General features: G+C 38.9%; 1 protein-coding gene across 7 annotated transcripts in view; it reads right to left on the reverse strand.

The window, feature by feature from the left end:
* Positions 1-1,474: 1,474 nt before the first annotated feature.
* FANK1 (fibronectin type III and ankyrin repeat domains 1) overlaps positions 1,475-23,620 on the reverse strand; it is a 58,322-nt gene continuing 36,176 nt past the window's right edge. For 2 of the 7 annotated variants that reach the window (XM_048856244.2, XM_075131019.1), the window contains exons 4-11: positions 15,077-15,158; positions 9,439-9,513; positions 8,985-9,050; positions 5,049-5,214; positions 2,979-3,122; positions 2,197-2,274; positions 2,065-2,109; positions 1,475-1,963 (exon numbers count right to left, since the gene is read on the reverse strand). In XM_048856244.2, the coding sequence (XP_048712201.1) occupies positions 1,862-1,963; positions 2,065-2,109; positions 2,197-2,274; positions 2,979-3,122; positions 5,049-5,214; positions 8,985-9,050; positions 9,439-9,513; positions 15,077-15,158 (758 nt within the window). In that variant the 3' untranslated portion in view covers positions 1,475-1,861. The remainder of the gene's footprint in view (positions 1,964-2,064; positions 2,110-2,196; positions 2,275-2,978; positions 3,123-5,048; positions 5,215-8,984; positions 9,051-9,438; positions 9,514-15,076; positions 15,159-23,620) is intronic. The other 5 variants (XM_048856246.2, XM_048856245.2, XM_048856248.2 and 2 more) reach the window with 5 other exon arrangements.

The raw sequence follows: 23,620 nt of genomic DNA on the forward strand, positions 1-23,620 counted from the left end.
ATCATAGCATCAAGGATAGGAATGTTGGCAGCATTTGGGGTGGGGGGAAATCGACAATGGCAGTCTTGGTACCTTAAAAGGTAAAAAAACAAAACAAAAAAAACAGTCTAGCCCACCCCATAAAATGAAAGTCACTTCTTGTGGAAGCATACTTTGTGTTTCTATATAAAGGTAAATTGAAAGCAAGTCCAGCTTATGCTTTAAAACATATGATAGCATTATCAACAGGACAGAAAGTACAATGATTGACACTTAAAAGTAAACATTTACACCTAAGAGAACTGATGTGCCCCATTGCAATATTTCATTGTAGAAAGGAAAGTATTGCAACATATCATGATAAAGGAAAACATCTACATTTTAATGTCAATCAGTGTATATTTTAAAAATGGATGTGTTTTATATAAAAAATGTCAACTATAATTACCATATGAAATATGGTAATTGTCAGTAAATAGTATTGATGTGCACTCTCCCCTCTACAAATTTAAGAGTACTTTAATTACATTTCAATGGTCTTCCCATTGTGCAAATTTAAAGCATTCAAATTGTATATAACTCTGCTACTTGTTTGCTCACTGTTGATAGTAAATCAACATTTATCTCATTATTTGTACAGTTTACATTGGCTGCTACTAAAATTGTGTTGATTTTTAATTTTTATTATTAATGTTTAAAGCTTATCACTATTTAGCTCCAATTACCCATTTCTGGGTTTTCTAATACCTTGTACACTATATTGTGAATGCAAGAGTTACAAGCAATTTTTAAAATAATAAAACATTATTTGGTGACCAGGCCAGGTTAAATGTTACATTAATGCTTTGGAATTCTTTAGCTTTGAACTCCAAAAAGCTGTTAGACTGTACCTTTAGTGACGAGTAGACTGTACCTTTAAGTGACGATTTCCTCTTACCTCCCCAGTATAGGCCTTGTCTTCTCTACTGAAAAAGGTAACTAACACACATGAGCTATCCCAAGGTAAAAACACAGAGAAGACCAGGCACTTTATTTTTACCACAAAGTGAACTGGTGAGGTCAACCCCTTGAAGTGAGTATAAGGCAGTTTATCTTGTGATAAAACTTAAGTGCTTGGACTTCATTGCGTTTCTACTGCAGGATAGGTTGTGCATGCATGTTAGTTGCCCCTTGATGCTGCAAGACAGTGTATGAGGAGGTCCCTGATTATTTACATCAGATAATAGTTACAGTTAATGTCACAATTCAGCTTCCACCCTGAAATCCACATTTCAACTTAATTTATTACATACACCTTCCTAACCTAACACATTATCCTGGAAGGATATTACAGTTCTTAAGACTTAAACTTAGTCCTTCACTCCTATGGCTGAGTCTGGGCATGCTGCGCAAGCAAGATGCTCATTTCCTCGGGAGAAAGAAGGGACTTCCTGGCTATTTTAAGAGTGACAATAGGCATCAGTGGGAGTTACTGAACATTCTCTAGCCAGAGGGACAGGACTAGGACAAAAAGGAAAAGAAAAAGAGGGAAGTAATAAAAAATATGTGAAAAACAATCTTTGTCATGAGCTCTAAGAAGGGCTTAGAACAGGGAGGGGAATGATATAAAAACTGCATTTATGACAACATTATTTTGTTTTACATCTAACTCTAAATGCAAGTGAATATAAAGTAGCGTTAGGGAACAATGACAGTACAACATACATATACATTTCAATACAAGACAACATCCTCAAGAAGAAGCTGAGCTACACATTTTAATGAGCATCCAAGAATCTGTAACAACTGAACAGTATAAAGTAAAACAAGCAAATTCTAGTGCTTAACTGAGGGCCAGTCTTCATGTTTTCACCTTACTGGTAGAAAAAGCACTCCTTTTCTTTTATTTAGTTACCTCACGTGACTGTGAGCCAAGAGCTGGTGGAGGAAAATTGTTTTTCTCAGTTAATTTTCTCTTATTTTCTTCTAACAAAATGACCACGCTCTAAACCAAAAAAAAGCAGAAAGATTAAGGGAAAGGGAAGGGTTTTAAAAAGCAAAACCAGTAGAAACCAGGAAATCAATATGTAAAATAATTATTCATACATGTCTGTGAAAACCTCTAGCCATTTCTAGGAGACCTTTGCCATACTGAAAGACAAAACAATGGCATATTCAAAATCTTTTAAATATTTTTTAAATCTTTTTTTTTTAAATAATATAATTGTTTTTAGCTACCTCATTTTTAACAGTAGAGTCTGCTCCTTTATCCAGCAGCAACTGAATCAACTCTTCATGATTATTTAATACTGCCACCTGTAATATAATACAATACTAGAATACATAGCCTCATATTACAGTGTTGTTATCTGCCACAAGTTAGTGTATGTATGTTACATTACACAGGCCTAAGTCTTATACCGGGATCTGCTAATGTGGACTCCAGTGCCCATGCAGAGTTCCACTGGCTTCACTGAGATTCCAAATGAGAGCAGAGATCATCACTAGCTGAATCTGAGGCAGGATCTGGGTTTTAGACAGCAGAGAGGGCTCTGCAATAATATGTAGACTTACAAAGATCAAAATATCACATACACGTATTTCTAAATGTTATGAATTTAAAATGTACAGGCTACGTTCCTCTGTGATGACTGAAATGATAACATGATATAGATAGCATTTTATCATCTTTATAGAACATATGAATACAGTACTTCAGAAAGATAAATTCTGAAAGGGTGAGATAATCAGAGGACTCATCCTAATAAAAATACATTTGAGCCTCTGAAGTCTTCTCCAACTAAGTACTGTTATTTTACAAACCAAACCAAGAGTTTTTTTAATGTATTAGTAGAGGAATAGTGGTAGTTTTTTCCCTTGAATAAAAGCCCTCTGGGAGTGAATGCATAACCATTGCTATCCTACTGCACATCTGAGTTAACAAGGATTTTCTAATTGCAGTCAAATTCCTGACCTTAATTGCAAGTACACAACTAAACTGGTTATAGAAAAAGGCATACCATTAAAGGTGTTTTGCCATCTTTATCTTTCATATTCACATCTGCTCCTGCTTCAATTAAAAGAGATGCCACATCCTTATTCCCTGTTACTGCAGAAACTCTCATCAATGGTGTCCATTCTAAGACTGTATCTTTAGTATCTACCTATTGTAGAAAGGAAGACATTTCTTATACTTGAAAAAAAAATCCCTATTTAACTAAACAAAGATTTTTCACATTGCTGAGCAATTGCCGAGTTGAACAACTCACAACCTCTCTGAGGATGCTATATTTTTATAATGTGAAATCAAATTGTGCCATAAACCTAAGGGGAACTAACTCACATATTTAAAATAAATTATATGCTGAAGAGCTTTGCTGGATCAGGGCTACAGTACTCAGTACCTTCCTTGCTGGATGAAGCCCATAGGAGTTAAGATTGTGGCCAGCCTCCCAGAGGATATTAGTAGTAGTACTTTGGGTACATATTTTAACTGGAACCCCAGAAAGTTTCTCCTGCAAGCTCCAGTGTGTGCATGCTCCTTTAAGAGGAGGCAATGTATTCCTTGCTCTGCACCCAAGTTACATGATAACTGCTTTAAGAAAGAAGACATTGGAAGTGACTCCTGTATGTTTTCAGGCCTTTGAAGCTTGTGCATTGAGAATAAATTTCTTCCTCATCCAAAAGAATCATAACATCATTATGTATTTATTATTTATTGCAATTTAAAATAACAAAAATGCAAAGCATTAGGCACCCTAAACATATAATTAATATTACAACAAAACCTCAGCAGTATGCCAATCACTTAAATAAGACCTCTTCTACCAAGTCCCCTACAAAAAAAATCTCCTTTCTACCCCTTGATTTCAGAACCTTTGTACTACTTCTCCAGCAGTAAACCTGAATATGGCTGGATATCTGATAATTTAAGTATTCCAAGTCCATACTCTTTTATGGTGAAATAAAAAAAGATATTTTATGCCAAAGAAGAACATGGTAATAACCTAGATAAAATTATTTTAAATCTGAAAAATAGAAACATGTCATTTCTATGTCAATATTCATATTTTTCAGACTGCAATATGCAAGTTTAGGTCCTGAAAATATACAACTCATTTTCCTTTAGGTTGAAGTCATTGTGGAATGCAACAGGACCAAACTTCACTCCAAGATTTGCAGATTTTTCAGTTATCAGTAACCTCTACTACCCTACTCACTGGGCTAAGAATGCTATGCGACAATAAAGTTATAATGTGAGGTTTAATTTTGACCTATCTAGCACATAATCTCCTTCTCTCTCACTTTGCACTCTTGCAGGAGCCTCTATCAACATGACTTTTCTTAATCTGAATTTGTTTTACAGGTCATTTCTCAATTCTTTACAGTTCTTGTATTCTCAATTAGAATAACATTATACCCATCAATCTTTATCTCCATATCTTTAACTTTTCATTTAGCCTTCCTGCAGTCTTGAACCAGAGCTTTCGAGCATCTTATCAACTGCAACCACTTGATTAAATTATATCCATCAATTTGCTAATATTTGCTGAGCTGTTACTAAGCATATCCCATTTTGTTTGCTAATGCAAGTTTGTGTCTCCAGATGGTGCGAAATCAATAGTAGGCAAGACTGCCTGTCTTCAATTTCATGGTGGCTTGGGAGCAAAACAGAATGCCAGATTTTTATTAAAACTATAAAACCTTCAATTTCAGGGTCTATCTACAAAACAATTACCAAAGTATAGTAATTTAATTATAAAAAAAACAACAGAGCTAAAAGGTAGCACTTTCCCCAGCCTCCTATAGCAGATTCTCAATGTTCCTATCAGAACTCTGATGACCTGCACTTTCCCCATTTTTAATTCAGTTTCACAATTCCTAGATGTTCAGGACCTATGTCATGGTCACTATCCTTCCAGCCAAGGGCTTTCCACCCAGCAATAAGATGCACTCCTTTATCCTAAGGGGCTCAGAGATATACTTAGAGAGCACTAACATTCCCAAAGTATCACCAGGTTATCAGACAACCTCTTTATGTCCCATAAAAATGCTGTTTTCTCTTAAAAGCACACAGATAAAATGCATACCTGACAGCCATCATTAATCATCCATTCAATAACATCACAATGTCCTCCATCCACAGCCCAGTGCAAAGCTGAACAACCTCCCAGATCTCTGACTTCCCAAGAAGCTCCTTGTTCTCTGAGGTATTTAACAATATCCAGGTGACCAGCAAAACACGCTAACATTAGGCTGTAACATAAAGAGAATTATTTTGCTGGAAGAACGGGACATCATTATTTTACTTACATTGATGATGTACTTTAATTTGGGCAGCCTTTTCTCATCAACTATTAATTTCGAGCTAACAACCACCAACTTTACTGATATTTAATGTACAGCTAAGCTGTAGCTGTCCCTGGGAAAGGGTGAAAGAAAGGCACAAGACCCTTCACGTACCTTGCTGCACCCCACTTTGCCTCCAGTGCTCCAAAACAGAAGAGAACCATAATGCTAGAGCCAGCATAACCCAAACTACAGAGGAGAGAGCTACTAGTACTGAACACCATAGTGGCATCTTCCTGCATGCTCACAAGCAAGTGGAGGTCAGGGTGTAGAAATGGCCATCAATGAGTTCATCTTCAGACAGCGACACTGGAAGCATTATGCCTTCTCCAGCCCTACACAGGCATAAGAGTTTCTCAGCCTCTCTCAGGTTGGCAACCCCTTATTCAAAGTCAAAAATGTTTGAAACTCCTTTACATTTACCATAAAAGTTACAGTAAAAAAAGTATCATTAATAATCCTATTAATCTGTGTATCTTTGAGACGCTAACCGAGAATACTAGACCTTAAGACCGTAAGGGTGTACAGAAAGTGAGGGAGAAGATTTTTTCTTTGCTTTAGATAGTAATATAATTTTCAATGCCTTGTGATCACCCTGACTGCCATTCATGATCCCCACTGTGAAATTCTGATCTAGTGGATGGGAGCACTGGACTAGGAGTCATGGAATATGGCTTCTAGTCCCTGCTCTACCACTGCCCTACTGAGTGACACTGAGCAAATCACTTCACCTTTCTGTCTTGTCTATTTAGACTGTAAGCTGTTCAGGGCAGGAACAGTCTCTTCCTATATTTTACCACCACCTAGTACAATGGGGCATAGGCGCCAACTCCGTAGGTGCTCCAGGGAAAAGATGGTGGGTGCTGAGCACGCACTGGCAACCCCCCTATCAGAACTGGCCCTCCCCACAGTGCCTCCCACCCACCGGCAGACCCATGGATCAGTGCCTCCCCACCCCCCTGCGTCTCCCACCCATCGCAAACAGCTGTTTTGCAGCATGCAGGAATCTGGGAGGGAGGTGGGGAGAAGCAAGGACGCAGCGTGCTCGGGGGAGGGAGGTGAAACCAGGTGGAAAGAGGCGGGGCAGGGTTGGAGCAGGGGTGGGAAGGGGTGGAGTGGGGGTGGGCCCTGGGATGGAGACAGGGGTCAACCCCCCCCAGCACTTTGGAAAGTCAGCACCTGTGCAATGGGGCCCCTGATGTTGGCTGGGGCATGCAGGCGCTACTGTAATATTAACAACAATAACACTGTCAAAGTGATAAGGTGGGTGAGGTAATATCTTTTACGAATAAGATATTACCTCATCCACTTTGTCTCTCTAATACCCTGAGACTGACACAGCTACAACTACACCGCATACAATAACGCTGTCACTGAGGTGAGGCATTTCCTACACTAACACAGTTCTGGCTCTTAAAGCCTTAACTGAATCCTTAAGGTGAAATGAAAATATAAATATGTTTTTAATCAGAGTATTAAAATTAAAACAAGATTAGCCTGTAATAAATAATAATAATACTATGATGATATTTTAACTGGCCACCTGCCTAGATAATGTCTGTACAATTGTCTCATTAGTGATTAATATCTCTTTCTCACTAATCTCTTTTAAATAAAATAAATATGTAGCTATCAAACTGTACATTCAGCTAATATACTCACACTTTGTATTTCTATTATCCTTGTCTTTTCCCTCCCACAAAATTTCCCACCTGTCCTGTCTTGTCCCTATTTAGACTGTAAACTATCAAGACAAGGACTTATTTTATTTTATGAATAGCACCTGTCACAAGGGAGCTACTCAAGTATACAAAATGAAATCACACATTTAATTTTTGAGCCCTTAAATTCATTGTCAACCAAATTAAAATTGTTCTATGTTAATCTCACAAGAAACATGAAGCAGTGACCAATTATCAAAGTTTTCCCTTTACAGTACTTTTAAATTGGAAAGAATCTAATTTATATCACAATGTTGTATATATACACTTGTTAATCTCAGATGATATCCGACAGTCTTTAGATTTTCCCAAAACCATGACCCCTGGCATCAAATGTGTGCATGGATAGAGATGGAAACACACTTTACCCATGCACAGGAAAACAAGACAAATACATTTATTTGGAGCATGTGGAATAAAGTTCATTGAATACTGATGCTCTGTGTATAAGAAAAGTATTGAGCCTGCCAGTTCATTACCAGGCAAAACACATGTATGTGTGCACGCTACAACCCCAGAAAGCCATAACTGGGCCACTGATCATCCAAGGGGGTAGGGAAACAGATTCGTGATCTAACAAAAAATAGAGAAGCAGATGGACAAATATCCTGGGACACTTGAAAAGGTTCATCACTGGGAGCATCTGTCTTTTGGATAACGTATGGAACCAGGTAACTCTACCTCTCATTGTCTGATTTACTAAGTACCAAACAGAGTAACCTAGTTATGAGTGGAGAGGACAAGCAGGATAACGGAACTGCCAGAAAGGGCTGCCTGGAGCTAAGAATGCAATGGGGAAATCAGAGTGACTACACTAGAAACTCAAGTAGCTACAAATGGACTGGGCTTCCTGAATGCTTCAGGGATGACAGCTGTAAGGGATTCCAGCAGATTGGTAGCAGTCTCATCAGAGAAGGAAGTAGGGTGACAGCTGCAAGCAAAGGGACAGGCACAGTAAAGAATATACCAGAAGGAAATCACTGGGGAAGCCAAGTTCAAAGGAAGACGTTTATGTAAAATGCCATGAGGCCAGACTAGAAGGAGCCCAGACAGCATCAAGATAGTAGCCCAGATAAAGACAAGGTCCAGCAGAAACAGAAAGACTTAGCAGGCTTACCTAGATTTTAGGAAGCACTGCCTTATGCAAATCAATTAATTGACTAATTTGCATATTTAAAATTTGCTTATTACCATAAACTTGTTTTTAAAAATTGTGTGCGAAATTAGTGATGACTAAAGGCACTGTCATGATAGTCCTGGTAAATGATACCTTCTGTTTACCTCGAGGGCAGCAGCAGCCTCCATAGCCCATGCACTTATCAGTATCTCTGTTGAGACTGCCCATTATTATACAGCGTTGTGGTGACTTTGTGATGTGGGAACAGACACACACCAAATTTATCTCATATAGGGGCCACCAAAGAGTCACTAGATGGGATCAACTTTCAGCTGAATATGAATTTTGTATAGCGGCTCTAATATAGAACAGCATACGGTGCCTAACTACATATATATCATAGCTATCAGCCACTTATCTTACTACAGTCTGTTCTAGTGTTTATTTGAAGAGAGGGTTGTTCCTTGAAGATATATTTGTAAAGAAAAGAGACAAATAAAAATGAGTGAATTTAGAGATTAGAGCCAAGCAGTGAGAGTAAATACTGTGTAAGCTTCCTCTTCAGACCTCTGCTAATACAGCTGACTCCTGATCTACAATTCTCTTTTCTAATGAAGTCCTGTGTTCTTCCTGAACAAAGATTGCCAGTTTACTGAATTTCGTAGCAATTTTATGATGTGATCAAATGGAAACTAAGATTAAATCAATAAAACTCATTTTCAGTTGTGACCAAAACTAGAATTTGAATATCAGTTTCCAGAACTGAAAAAATAATGATGCAATAATGCATAATACCAGTTCCCCAAAACCTCTGGTGAAGCAATATATCTGTGCAGTACCTGTCCTTTCCACTTCCATTCTTCTGATTTACATCTGTTCCATTCTGTACCAATATTTTCGCAAGCCTACATAGCAATAAATATTTTCATCAAGAATAATGCCCAGTAAACTAACATTTCTCATTAAAATAGAAACTCTGAAAGAGTAAATAAAAACTTTGTTTTGCACACACAGTCTATTACTGATAGTAAATAAATAAATAAATAAATAAATAAATAATAATCCTAAAAAGGGACTTCTTTGATTTTCAACAATAAGTACACAGAAGAATAAAATAAACACTCTGGATGAATTTTATAAATTGTCAAAGTTGCCTTTATATTACAAAAAAACAAAACATCAATAATATTCTACTTTTCCTAAACTGACCGTCTATTATTGTGCTCCAAATATATTAAACAAGTGTAAAAATCAATCCTACACAACAAAGAGGTAAAATAAAAGCAGTAATACCTATCATATCCTTTCTGAGAAGCAACCATCAGAGCAGTAAAGCCTAGTTTATCAGGAACATCCACCTTCACATGTCTTACAGAAGGAGAAAAGAAAATGTTACAAACTAGTGTATCTCAAATATTTTCAGAGACAACTATAAATCTTTCCATAACATATTTCTAAAGAGTGTCTTATAAATTCAAAGCATTGTAATCACTGATTAATTTTGCCAACAGCGTGAAAGTAAAAAACATTGATCGTTTTATCAAAAATTCTGACTACTATTCTTGCTGATTTCTATTAGTTTGTTTTTTATTGTTTTTTTCCATAGAAATTCATTTAAAAATACTTTTCAAGTTTCATTTTTCCAAGAAAAATAAGCTACTTAAAAAATTATAGCTGCCTAGGTAAAATGATATTTTTAGGGAAAAAAGAACTTCACCATCTCAGAGTTGAGGTTGGAAATATAATGGCAGTCAAAATAATAACTAGAATATTCTAATAAACATTTGAAAAAATCAGGAAAATTGGACAGTTTCACAACAAGCTTATTCTAACCCTGTTGACTTAACTAGGATACTAATCTATTATACAAATGAAAGCAACTAGAAATTGCATGTTACTAACTGCAACTGAATGGGATGGTAACTTGCTAGTGATTAAAAGATATACAGTTTTATATAAATAACTTAATGAGTCTGTGTGCATCTCTATGATTATGTTACTCTATGACATCTGTGGTCAATTTGTGACGAACAGACAAGAGAGATGTGCCTATCATATGGGGAGGATGGATGAGGTTGATACAAAAGGTGAAGTATAATGGATTCCTTTACTCTTACTGGTCTGCTAAACTGGGATGGTATCTCTGGACATGCAAAGAGCTGTGGAGCTAAATCCTAGAATCAGAGTAGCAGCCATGTTAGTCTGTATCCACAAAAAGAAAAGAAGTACTTGTGGCACCTTAAAGACGAGCCTTTCCCTTCCTCTGTGAGATACAGTAGGTTCAGGCCACCAAATTCTGGCCTTATCTCTCAGTTTTCCCAAAAAAACTTTGCTCCTGCTGATACATCCTATACTTTCTACCCTGCACACCTGCCAAAAGTGGTACAACAGCACTTTAAACAGCTCATTACTAACACCCCCTGTCAAGGTTCCTCCCCCACTCTGAACTCTAGGGTACAGATGTGGGGACCTGCATGAAAACCTCCTAAGCTTACTTTCACCAGCTTAGGTTAAACTTCCCCAAGATGATAAAATTAATTTTATCCTTTGTCCCTGGATCTCCACTGCCACCACCAAATTCTAACTGGGTTTACTGGGAAACGTAGTTTGGACACTTCTTTCCCCCAAAATCCTCCAAACCCTTGCACCCCACTTCCTGGGGAAGGTTTGGTAAAAATCCTCACCAATTTGCATAGGTGACCACAGACCCAAACCCTTGGATCGGAGAACAATGAAAAAGCATTCAGTTTTCTTACAAGAAGACTTTTAATAGAAGTAAAGACATCACCTCTGTAAAATCAGGATGGTAGATACCTTACAGGGTAATTAGATTCAAAACATAGAGAATCCCTCTAGGCAAAACCTTAAGTTACAAAAAGGACACACAGACAGGAATAGTCATTCTATTCAACACAGTTCTTTTCTCAGCCATTTAATGAAATCATAATCTAACACATACCTAGCTAGATTACTTACTAAAGTTCTAAGACTCCATTCCTGGTCTATCCCCAGCAAAAGCAGCATACAGACAGACACAGACCCTTTGTTTCTCTCCCTCCTCCCAGCTTTTGAAAGTATCTTGTCTCCTCATTGGTCATTTTGGTCAGGTGCCAGCAGAGGTTACCTTTAGCTTCTTAACCCTTTACAGGTAAGAAGATTTTTCCTCTGGCCAGGAGGGATTTTAAAGGGGTTTACCCTCCCCTTTGTATTTATGACACCACCTAAAACAAACCAAGTTTCTCAGGCGCTAAGTAGAGAGTGATAAACACCTATGGTCCCAGCTATGCATGTGAGGAGTGCAGCCAGCAGAAAGAGTGCCCTGGCTCTGCCACATCACACCCCATGAGGGCCATTCCCTACTTACCAGGTGAGAGCCACAATCCACCATCTAGTATAGGGAGGAGGCAACAGTCTTAGTTCTATATATATAGATGGTAAGGTGAGGGTTGTGGTTACTACTGGAAATGCAAATGAGCATGAAAGTTTGTCATGGATAGGGGTAGCAGACAGAAGTTGATCTGGGTTTAAAGTTCAGATTGTCTTCAGAATCTGAATACTACAGTTCCTAGCTTTAAAATATTTAGAATATTTCACATCTAAAAGTTTTAATAATGAATTTTATATGTATTTAAAAGCTTAACTCTATCTTAACAAAAAGGTTTTGTCTAGGTATTTCCTTTTCAAATATAATATTTAGAATATTGATATGCGCCTAGTTGATGTAGTTGGTTATTTTGTTTCAATTTCATAAGTTCCTTGGATCTAATTAGTTCAGCTGAAGAGCTTTCAAACTCTCACAGTAATTACTTTAAAGGGGGGGGGGGAAGACACACCCCAAAACATAACAATTTAGGTTTCAGAGAGATAGCCGTGTTAGTCTATATCAGTAAAAACAATGAGGAGTCCTTGTGGCACCTTAGAGACTAACAAATGTATTTGGGCATAAGCTTTCGTGGGATATAACCCACTTATCAGATGCATGGAGTGGAAAATACAGTAAGCAAGTATAAATATATAGCACCTGAAAAGATGGGAGTTGCCTTACCAACTGGGGGGTTAGTGTCACCCCTTCTTGTCAACTGTTGGGAATGGGCCACTTCCACCCTAATTGAATTGTCCTCATTAGCATTGACCCCTTTCCCCCTACTTGGTAAGGCAACTCCCATCTTTTTCACATACTGTATATTTATACCTGTTTCATAAACATACAGCTGAGGGTAGCATAAAATCCCTCCTTTACCTGTAAGGGGTTAAGAAACTCAAATAACATGGTTGGCACCTGACCAAAAGGACCAATAAGGGAAGAAGATCCTTTCAAATCTGTGGGGGGAGGTTTTGTTTTTCTGCTCTCTTGGTTATTCTCTCCGGGACAGAGAGAGACCAAGGCAGGAAAAACATCTCCTAAAACCCTACCTGAAATAAGCATCTAAGATTACAAATTGTAAGTAATAGCAAGGGAATGCATTAGATTATCTTTTGTTTTAGCTTGTGAATTTCCCCTGTGCTAAGAGGGAGGTTTATTCCTGTTTTTGTAACTTTGAAGTTTTAATTAGAGGGGAATCCTCTGTGTTTTAAATCTTATTATTCTGTAAAATTACCTTCAATCCTGATTTTACAGAGGTGTTTCTTTTACTTTTTTCTTTATAATAAAATTCTGCTTTTAAGAACCTGATTGGTTTTTAGTGTGCTCAGCTTGTTTACCGATTTGATTGATATATTATTCTCAAGCCTCCCTAGGAAAGGGGGTGAAGGAGCTTGGGGGGATATTTTGTGGAAACAGGAACTCCAAGGATCCTTTTCCTGAATCTTTGTCTAACTCACTTGGTGGTGCCTGCAGTACCATCCAAGAACAAGGAAGGATTTGTGCCTTGGGAAAGTTTTTAACTTAAGCTGGTAGAAATAAGTTTAGAGGGACTTTCATGCAGGTCCCCAAATCTGTACCCCAGAGTTCAGAGTGGGGAGGGAACACTGACAACCCGCTTACTGTATTTTCCACTCCATGCATCTCATGAAGTGGATTATAGCCCATGAAAGCTTATGCCCAAATAAATGTGTTAGTCTCTAAGGTGCCACAAGGACTCCTCATTGTTATAACAGTTTAGATTACTCCTGATGCCCAACTTCACCAGGCACAGATGGAATTTTTCCAAAAGCTCTAAGTTTCATATCAGTTAACCCCAAAATTTACCACCTAGCCCTTCTAAAAACATTAGTTCTCAAGGACAATATACTAAAATAAATTTAGAATTTATAGACCAACCTAATATTTGAAATATAACATTCCAAAGTAAATAAGAAAACTTTTCCAAAAGTAAAAAGAAACCTCTATTTTTTCCATATCTCATTCTTCCAATATGTCTTGTCCAATTAGCTTCAAAATTTTGGAGAAAAATATATCTTCTGGCAATGGAATATACATAATAAATTTCAGGGAAAAGATACTTTTTTCCCCAGATAGTTGACAGAGGGGAAAAGAAAAAAACAAATATATAGTTTAATGCTAATTTAAAATGTATCAGTGAAGTGACCAGGGTGGCCCTCTAACACAGTAAATCTGGAGTTAGAAGAGTTTCTTCATTTCTGCTTAGCATTACAGAATATTTGGCATTGTATTCCATCTGGGCAGTATCTTGCAAATTCTTTTTCATAAAAGAATAGATAAAGATTTGAAGACAGACTATATTATGAAATAAAAATGAACTAAACAATATTTTTTCATATAAGTATAGTAATTACTTAGAACTTTACATCATATATTAGAACACAGAATTGACACACTAGATCAGATCAGTGGTCATTCTAGCCAGTATTCGGTCTGTGACAATGGCTACTATAGACATTCAAGACCTTTTAGAATACCAAAAAGATAATGGTTGGCTTATGCATAAATCATTAGAATTTATATTCTTTCCAAAATTCAGGAATTTTATTTTTGAATCTCTGGATATTCTGATTATCCATAAAGATTATCTTTTTTGAATTCTGCTAAACTCTTGGTCTCAGTGATAGCTTGGGTCAATGAGTTCCACAAGCTAACTGTGCATTATGAGAAAAGAGTATTTCCTTTCATTAGTTTTGAATGCTCTACCTCAGCGGATCTCAAACTGTGGGTTGGGACCCCAAAGTGAGTCACGACCCCATTTTAATGGGGTTGCCAGGGCTGGCGTTAGACTTGCTGTGGCCCATGGTCAAAGCCCAAGCCTCATAGCCTAGGACCAAAGCGGAAGCCCGAGGGCTTCAGCCCTGGGTAGCGGGACACAGATTACAGGCCCCCTGCCTGGATCTGAAGCCCTTGGGCTTTGGCTTTGGACCCCTCCCTGCTGGGAGACTCGGGCTTTGGCCGCCCCACCTGGGGTGGCGGGACTTGGGGGGTGAAGGTGAGCTTAGGCTTCGATCCCCCTCCTGGGGTCACGTAGTAATTTTTGTCGTCAGAAGGGGGTCATGGTGCAATGAAGTTTGAGAACCCCTGCTCTACCTTTCTGTTTCATCAGAAGTCCCCTCTTTCTTGTGTTATGAGAAGGGATGAATATAGGTGCCCATTTTCTTTATTTTGTACCCTTTTATGATATCCCCTCTGCCTTATTTGTCAACTCTGTAAAATAAACACTACCAGTTTCTTCAATTTCATTTCACATGGAAGTGTTTCCATGCTTCTGATCATTCCCATTGCCTGTATTTGGATCCCATCTATTTCTGATATACACTTTTTAAGGAAGAATGACCAAAACCAAATAGCACATTCAATTTGTAAAATTATATTACACAAAGCAAATTTGTAATTTGTCACTTTATCATAAAATGTAAAATCTAATTTTTAGGACATGGGGAAACTAGCTCATTGAAACAAAACACAATAGCATCAGGCAGTTTACATGATTTCATGTCCACTGTAATACTTTATAGATATTTTATAATCGGAATATTTTCTCACCCTCCCTGAAGAATGTTAAGAACTGCCTCTACATCATTCATACTGACAGCTCGATGAAGTTGTTCTCCACTCATCGGCTCTCCTGTAGAAAACAAAATAGGGAAGTACAGTAACTCCTCACTTAACATCCTCCCACTTAACGTTGTTTCAAAGTTACCTTGCTGCTCAATTAGGGAACAGCCTCATTTAAAGTTGTGCAATGCTCCCTTATAACGTCGTTTGGCTGCCTGCTCTGTCCACTGCTTGTAAGATTTTGTGGAAGAGCAGCAACTTTACAAGGGAGCACTGCACAAGTTCCTCTTCTCCACCTCCTCTCCCTCCCTCCCAGCGCTTCCCCCCACCACCAAACAGCTGTTTGGTGGCACTTAGGACTTTCTGGGGGTGGGGGGGGGGAGGAAGGAATGGGGATGCGGCGTGCTCCAGAAAGGAGGTGGAGTGGGGGTGGGAAGAGGTGGGCCTGAAGTGGAGCGGGGACAGGAAGAGGGGGGCCTGGAGCATCCCCCGGCAAAGTTGGCGCCTGTTCTTCTCCAGGTAAGCTGCCACTGCTGCTGCAAAGGTGCTTCCTAGCGTCCTTGCCTGCAGTGGGCTGTGCCTGTGTGGGGTAAGCCAGGGGCACTTCCCAACCACAGTACAGTACGGTATTGTATAGTATATAATGCCTTTTGTCTGCCCAAAAAAAATTTCCTTGGAACCTAACCCCCCGCATTTACATTAAATCTTATGGGAAAATTGGATTAGTTTAACATCGTTTCACTTAAAGGTGCATTCTTCAGGAACATAACTACAATGTTAAGTAAGGAGTTACTGTATTTGCAAAACAGTTCAAAGATTCATTCTAGTAGTGTTGGCAAGTATTGAAATACTGCAAATAAATGATTAGCTTTCATATTTTTCAGTACCACTTTCTGGATATTTTCTAGATTACTAAATTAAACAACAGAATCTGTATCATTGTTACATAGTTTTTATTTAAGAGGTGACTCTTGAAGTGTGGTTACACTCACTGGTATCATTCTCACAATACAGTATGCTCATTACTAAATCTTTGTCTTTTTTCATTACCATTTTTAAAAATCAATTATTTTGGTGGAAGACTAATCCCTTTATATACTTCTGTACTGGAGGTGAACCTGTATCTGGGAACTATCATGTTAGAGATTAAACATGAGCAGGACCTACTGCTCAGTCAACATAGTATGGTCCCTTGAATGCTGTGGTGATTGGGAGAGATCTGGCTTCCATTTCTCTCTTCATTTTGTCTTGAAGGGCAAAACTGCTGTGTCTGACCATGACTCCCTCCTGACTAGGGTTTGGACTATGATTAGCCTACCTTTACTCACTAAGATATTTTCCTACAGCCCTTTGCCAAAATAAAAATAAGAACCAGACACTGCCCAGAACTGGATTAACAGCTGTTCTAGATATCTTCTCTCATAACAAAAGCCAGTTGTAAAATGGTATTTCCTAAACAAATCAAATTTATTGTTCCTCGTGCCCATAAATGTTCCCAGTTTCAGTGGGCCATCTCTAAAACACATCAGTTCCTGTGGCAATTGGTAACGACCACATTTCTAGTCCATATGCCACATCTTGTGTGTTAGTCTAATGATGAACATGGGCATTAATGAACCAAAAAATAAACCTTCTTTTGAATGCAGAATGATTTTTTCCTATTTACAGAGAACACAGCTACAGTTGTAGTTGTTGCTATCTACCCAAGCCATACGAAAGACGATGAGTAGAACACAGCAAATAGATTTGACTGCTCAGTCTCTAGGTCCAGCACAAAGTGTTGCAGGTCTCTCTCATGAAAATTAACCCTTGAAATATCTGGTTGTGCTCTGAAAAAGTAAGGGCAAGGATGAAAAGGGCATGTAAAGCCTGTGTTGTGGAAATAAACTTCAAAAAGTGGAAGATCTTAATTTGATTATTGGATAGGCACCTGATGACAGCATGCCAAGTGAGGCAAATCCTGTTGCAAAACAAGCAACTAGTGGTTAGCCACATTGCAGTTTAAGAAGCTTCAGACTGCATATTTTCTAGAACCTGTATGCCTCTGCATTTTTGGAAACTACATGTTAAAATGCAGTATTGACTCAAAGCAAGATTAAAATTATTCTAATGAGAGAGTGTGGAAGTATTTAAAGAAAGAAAATGTGGAGGGTTCATGTGAAAATACTGCAGTTGTCATCCTTTGAGATTTTACAAGATAGCTACAGAGTTGATGACTTAACTTGCTCGTAGGAGACATTTGTTAACATTTTTCAATTGCCAGAATATGCTTATTTTATTTGCCTGAGAACAGCTTCAATAAAAATTATAGAATTTGGCATACTACTTTAAATCTTAATTCTGCAATGTTTATATTGTTTGAAGTTCTTATTAGCTAGGTATCCCAAAGATGGTACTTTTTAGGGCAGGGCATCTATATTTGAAAAGTACCACAAGTCATTCAACAAGACTCTAAAGTCAGCCATTGCATCAGGAAGACCAAACAAAAGCAAAGAGAGTGGACACTACAAAAAGGGAGTGATGCTGTTGTAGCTGCTAAAACAGTTTACCATGAAAGAAAAGGAGCCAAGGGAACAAGAGAGAAAAAGAAAAAATTAGAAAGAAAAAGGAGAAATCAAAAGAAGATAAAGATAAAGAGGAAAAGACATAATAGCATTTTGGCGAGTCAGATTTAATTCATGTATTTTACTTCCTACATTTCACTGTACTTCTTTGGAAAACACTTCACAGTTCTATTAGGGATAGAGTGTGACATTTAGCCACAACCCTGCATTATGGGTAGTGAAGAGACATACCACTCCTGTAGAGTGGCATTGTGAGGAAGAAGTTTCCCTGGTATACTTCAGATTCTCTCTCTTGGGTTCTTGGTTGGCTGCCTGAATCTCCTATTTTTCAGGCAGCTTCTTGGGAGGCCATGCAAATGTGCCTGACATCAGCTCAGAGGCTCTGTGCTCTCCACTCATCTCTCCCTGCATACCCATTGAGCAGGTGTTGAATTGCTGTTCAGCAACACAAATAAAGGCAGCTTTGCAGATGCAGCAAAAGGAGCAACAGGCTACAACCCAGACCGGGATTTAGGGAGGAAACTTTCTTAGCAGTCTGTCCCTTTCCAGCACATAACCAACAGATTGACAGAACCAGAAGAGTACCCAGATGTCACCTACTATAGGACAGGCCCAACAAAGAAAATAACAGAATGCCACTAGTCATCACCTTCAGCCCCCAACTAAAACCTCTCCAACGCATCATCAAGGATCTACAACCTATCCTGAAGGACAACCCATCACTCTCACAGATCTTGGGAGGCAGGCCTTGCTTACAGACAGCCCCCCAACCTGAAGCAAATACTCACCAGCAACCACACACCACACAACAAAAACACAAACCCAGGAACCTATCCTTGCAACAAAGCCCATTGCCAACTGTATCCACATATCTATTCAGGGGACACCATCATAGGGCCTAATCACATCAGCCACACTATCAGGGGCTCGTTCACCTGCACATCTACCAATGTGATGTATGCCATCATGTGCCAGCAATGCCCCTCTGCCATGGACATTGGCCAAACTAGACAGTCTCTATGTAAAAAAATAAATGGACACAAATCAGACGTCAGGAATTATAACATTCAAAAACCAGTCGGAGAACACTTCAATCTCTCTGGTCACTCGATTACAGACCTAAAAGTTGCAATTCTTCAACAAAAAAACTTCAAAAACAGACTCCAACGAGAGACTGCTGAATTGGAATTAATTTGCAAACTGGACACCATTAAATTAGGCTTGAATAAAGACTGGGAGTGGATGTGTCATTACACAAAGTAAAACTCTTTCCCCATGTTTATTCCCCCGCCCACCGCCCCCCAACTGTTCCTCACATGTTCTTGTCAACTACTGGAAATGGCCCACCTTGATTATCACTACAAAAGGTTTTTTTTCTCTCCTGCTGGTAATAGCTCACCTTACCCGATCACTCTCATTACAGCGTGTATGGTAACACCCATTGTTTCACGTTCTCTGTGTATATAAAATCTCCCCACTGTATTTCCCACTGCATGCATCCGATGAAGTGAGCTGTAGCTCACGAAAGCTTATGCTCAAATAAATTTGTTAGTCTCTAAGCTATCACAAGTACTCCTTTTCTTTAAACAGTTCCTTGGGTTCCTCTAGCATTCAGGGGGGAAAAGCACTTCAGCCAGGGGAGAGAGGGGCAAAAATGCGGGGCGGGGGGACAAGCATACTCAAGAGAGGAAGGGGAAGCCTTAGAAAGGGAGGGACCTGGGAAAAGCCCAAGGGAAAAATCAAACAGAAGCGGGATAGGAACCTCAAGAAGAGAAAGATGGGAGGACATCTAAACTCAAGGGAAAGGGGAAGGCAGAGGGGAACCAGAGAGAAGAAGGGCTGGGGGAATACTTAGGGCAGGGTATGGGATATGGAAGACAGATACAGAAGGAGAGACTGGGGAAAACCTCAAGGGAATTGATGGATGACTTGGAAGAGGAGAATTGGTACAAGTTGATGGCTTGGGGAAAAACTGAAGGAGTTGACAGTGAAGGGGAACTGCACCATCCTGAAATATGCAAATTTAGGCAAAATATAATTTGCATAAAAGCTCCAAATTTCTAGACCTTCCCAGCTTTAACAGTTACTAAGAAAGGAAATGAAAGTGATGGCAGGATATTGTTGATGATGACTGATGATAAACAGACATATCCGAAACAAAAGACCCAGTAGTAATTGGGGACTTTAACTACCCACACATCTGTTGGAAAAGTAATATGGCAAAACACAAAATGTCCAGTAAGTTCTTGGACTGTATTGGGAACAACTTTTTCTTTTAGAAGGAAGTAACCAGCAGGGCAACCATTCTAGACATGATTCTAATGAACAGAAAGAAATTGGTTGCAAATCTGACGATTGAAGGCAATTTGGGTGAAAGTAATCATGAAATGATAGATTTCATGATTCTAAGGAAAGGAAGGAGTTAGAGCAGCAAAACAGGACAATGGATTTAAATAAAACAGAAAAAACAAAACACAGAGAACTGGTAGGTAAGGTCCTACAGGAAGACAATCTAAGGGAACAAGTCGTTCAGGAGAGTTGGCAGTTTCTCAAAGAGACAATATAGGTGCAACAGCGAACAATCTCAGTGCAAAGGAGAGACAGATATGGCTGCATCAGGAGATCACTAAAGACCTGAAAATCAAAAAGTGCAAACATGGGCAAATTGCTAAGGATGAATACAAAAGTATACCACACACATGTAGGGAAAAAATCAGAAAGGCTAAAGCATAAAATGAGTTACATCTAGCAAGGGACATAAAAGGCAATAAGAAGAGGTTCTATAAATTCATTAGGAGAAAGAGAAAGATGAAAGAAACTGTAGGTCCTCTGCTTGGCGTGGAAGGAGAGCTAATAACGGATGACACCAAGAAAGCTGAAGCTTTTAATGCCTATGTTGCTTCAGTCTTCACTAAAAAAGCTAATAGTAATCAGATACTTAGCACAATATTAACAACAATATTAAGGGGGAAGAAACGCAAGCCAAAATAGGGAAACAACCTCAGCCAGAGGTTATGGGTCTATTACAGGAGTAGCTGGGTGAGGTTCTGTGGCCTGCAATGTGCAGGAGGTCAGACTAGATGATCACGATGGTCCCTTCTGGCCTTAAAGTCAATAAGCCTGAGAGATAAGATAGATATATTCACGTTGACAGGGCCTGTTGAAATTCACCCTAGGGTTCTTAAGGAACTAGCTGAAGTAATCTCAGAACGGTCAATGATTATCTCTGAGAAGTCATGTAGGAGGGGTGAAGTCCCAGAGGACTGGAGAAGGGCAAACATAGTACCTCTCTTTAAAAAGGGAAACAAAAGTAGAATTACAGGGAATTATATACCAGTCAGCCTAACTTCAATATCTAGAAAAATACTGGAACAAATTACTAAACCATCAGTTTGGACAAGCACCTACAGTAGGGTAATAAGTAATAGCAAATAAGGAATTGTCAAGAACAAATCACGCCAAACCAAACTAATTTTCTTCTTTGACATGGTAACTGCCCTAGGGAATGGGGGCGGGGGTGCTGCACACTTGATATACCTTGATTTTAGTAAGGCTTTTTACACCATCCCACATGACATTCGCATAAGCAAATTAGGGAAATGTGGTCTTGTAGAAGAAATCAAATCCTCTCTGTCAAGGTTCCTCCCCCACTCTGAACTCTAGGGTACAGATGTGCGGACCTGCATGAAAACCTCCGAAGCTTACTTTTACCAGCTTAGGTTAAAACTTCCCCAAGGTACAAATTAATTTTATCCTTTGTCCTTGGAATATCCACTGCCACCACCAAACTCTAACTGGGTTTACTGGGAAACATAGTTTGGACACATCTTACCCCCTAAAATCCTCCCAACCCTTGCACCCCACTTCCTGGGGTAAAAATCCTCACCAATTTGCATAGGTGACCACAGACCCAAACCCTGGGATCCGAGAACAATGAAAAAGCATTCAGTTTTCTTACAAAAAGAATTTTAATAGAAATAGAAGTACATAGAAGTAAAGGAATCACCCCTGTAAAATCAGGATGGTAGATACCTTACAGGGTAATTAGATTCAAAACATAGAGAATCCCTCAAGGCAAAACCTTAAGTTACAAAAAAGACACACAGACAGAAATAGTCATTCTATTCAGCACAGTTCTTTTCTCAGCCATTTAAAGAAATCATAGTCTAACACATACCTAGCTAGATTACTTACGAAAGTTCTAAGACTCCATTCCTGGTCTATCCCCAGCAAAAGCAGCATACAGACAGACACAGACCCTTTGTTTCTCTCCCTCCTCCCAGCTTTTGAAAGTATCTTGTCTCCTCATTGGTCATTCTGGTCAGGTGCCAGCGAGGTTACCTTTAGCTTCTTAACCCTTTACAGGTGAGAGGATTTTTCCTCTGGCCAGGAGGGATTTGTTTGAGGTTTTTAAGGTCAGGCTTGACAAAGCCCTGGCTGGTATGATTTAGTTGGTGTTGGCCCTGCTTTGAGCAGGGGGTTGGACTAGATGACCTCCTGAGGTCCCTTCCAACCCTGATATTCTATGATTCTATGATTCTAAAGGGGTTTACCCTTCCCTTTATATTTATGACACTCTCTCTCTGTATGGATGCAGTAAGTCAGAGACAATTTTTATTTCAAGCAATTGCAAGGGGAGACTGCAAGGCAGGAGTTACCCTAACCTTAGACAAGTCTCCGAACAACAAGCAGTTTATCACAAATATTTATAGTTTTTGTTACATGCATTGACGAATAGCAATTGCACTTTGTTCATACATTTTCCTTCCTGATATATTAATTATTAATGATTTTCTGCTACCACTACATTCTATGTGCACACCCGGTTGAAAGACCATATCCAAAAAGCAGGTATCAGTGGTTCACTGTCAAACTGGAGGGACGTTATCTAGAGGGATTCCACAGGTGTCTGTCTTGGGTTCAGTACTATTAGTTACTATCATTAATGACTTGGAAAATGGAGTGGTGAGTACACTTATAAAATCTGCAGATGACACCAAACAGAGGGATTGCTAGTGCTTGGAGGACAAGATTCAAAATAACCTCGACAAATTAGAGAACTGAAATCATCTACATGAAATTCAACAAAAATAATGCAAAGTACTACAATTAGAAAGAAAAAAAAATCAAATGCACAACTACAAAATGGGGAATAACTGACTAAGGACTGAAAAGGATCCAGGGGTTACAGTGGGTCACAAATTGAATATGAGTCAATGAAGTGATGTAGTTATGAAAAGGACTAACATCACTCTGGGGTGTATGGACAAGAGTTCATACGTAAGATATGAGAGAGATAGCTGTCCTGCTGTAATCTGCACTGGGGAGGCCTCAGACGGACGGTGTCCAGTTCTTGATGCCACACTTCATGAAAGACATGGACAAACTGGAGAAAGTTCATAGGACAACAATAAAAAATGACAAAAAGTTCAGAAAACCTAACCTATGAGGAAAGATTAAAAAGAACTGGACATGTTTAGTCCTGACAAAAGATGACTGAGGGGGGAACTGATAATACTCTTCAAATATGTTAAAGGCTGTTAGAAGAGAACAGTGATCAATTGTTCTTGTCCGCTAAGGTAGAACAAGTAGTAATCAGCTTAATCTGTAGCAAGAAAAATTTATGTTAAATATTAGGAAAAACTACTTAACTATACAGATAATTAAAGACTGAAATAGACTTCCAAGAGAGGTTGTGGAATCCCTGTCATTGAAGGTTTTTAAGAACAGGTTAGACAAACACCTTTCAGGGATGATCTAGGTATACTTGTCCCTGCCTCTGCCCAGTGGGGCTGGACTAGATGACTTCTCAAGGTCCCTTCCAGACCTGAATTTCTATGACATTATAGTTAACCACAGAACAAAGATAAAAGGTCAGGAATTTTTAAAATGGTATGCCATAGTAGCAGGTAATTTCTCCCTGAATTTCAAGACCAAAGCACCAGTTATCCATTAGTATGTACGCCAA

This window comes from Caretta caretta, chromosome 7, assembly GCF_965140235.1.
Source record: "Caretta caretta isolate rCarCar2 chromosome 7, rCarCar1.hap1, whole genome shotgun sequence".
Taxonomy (NCBI): domain Eukaryota; kingdom Metazoa; phylum Chordata; order Testudines; family Cheloniidae; genus Caretta; species Caretta caretta.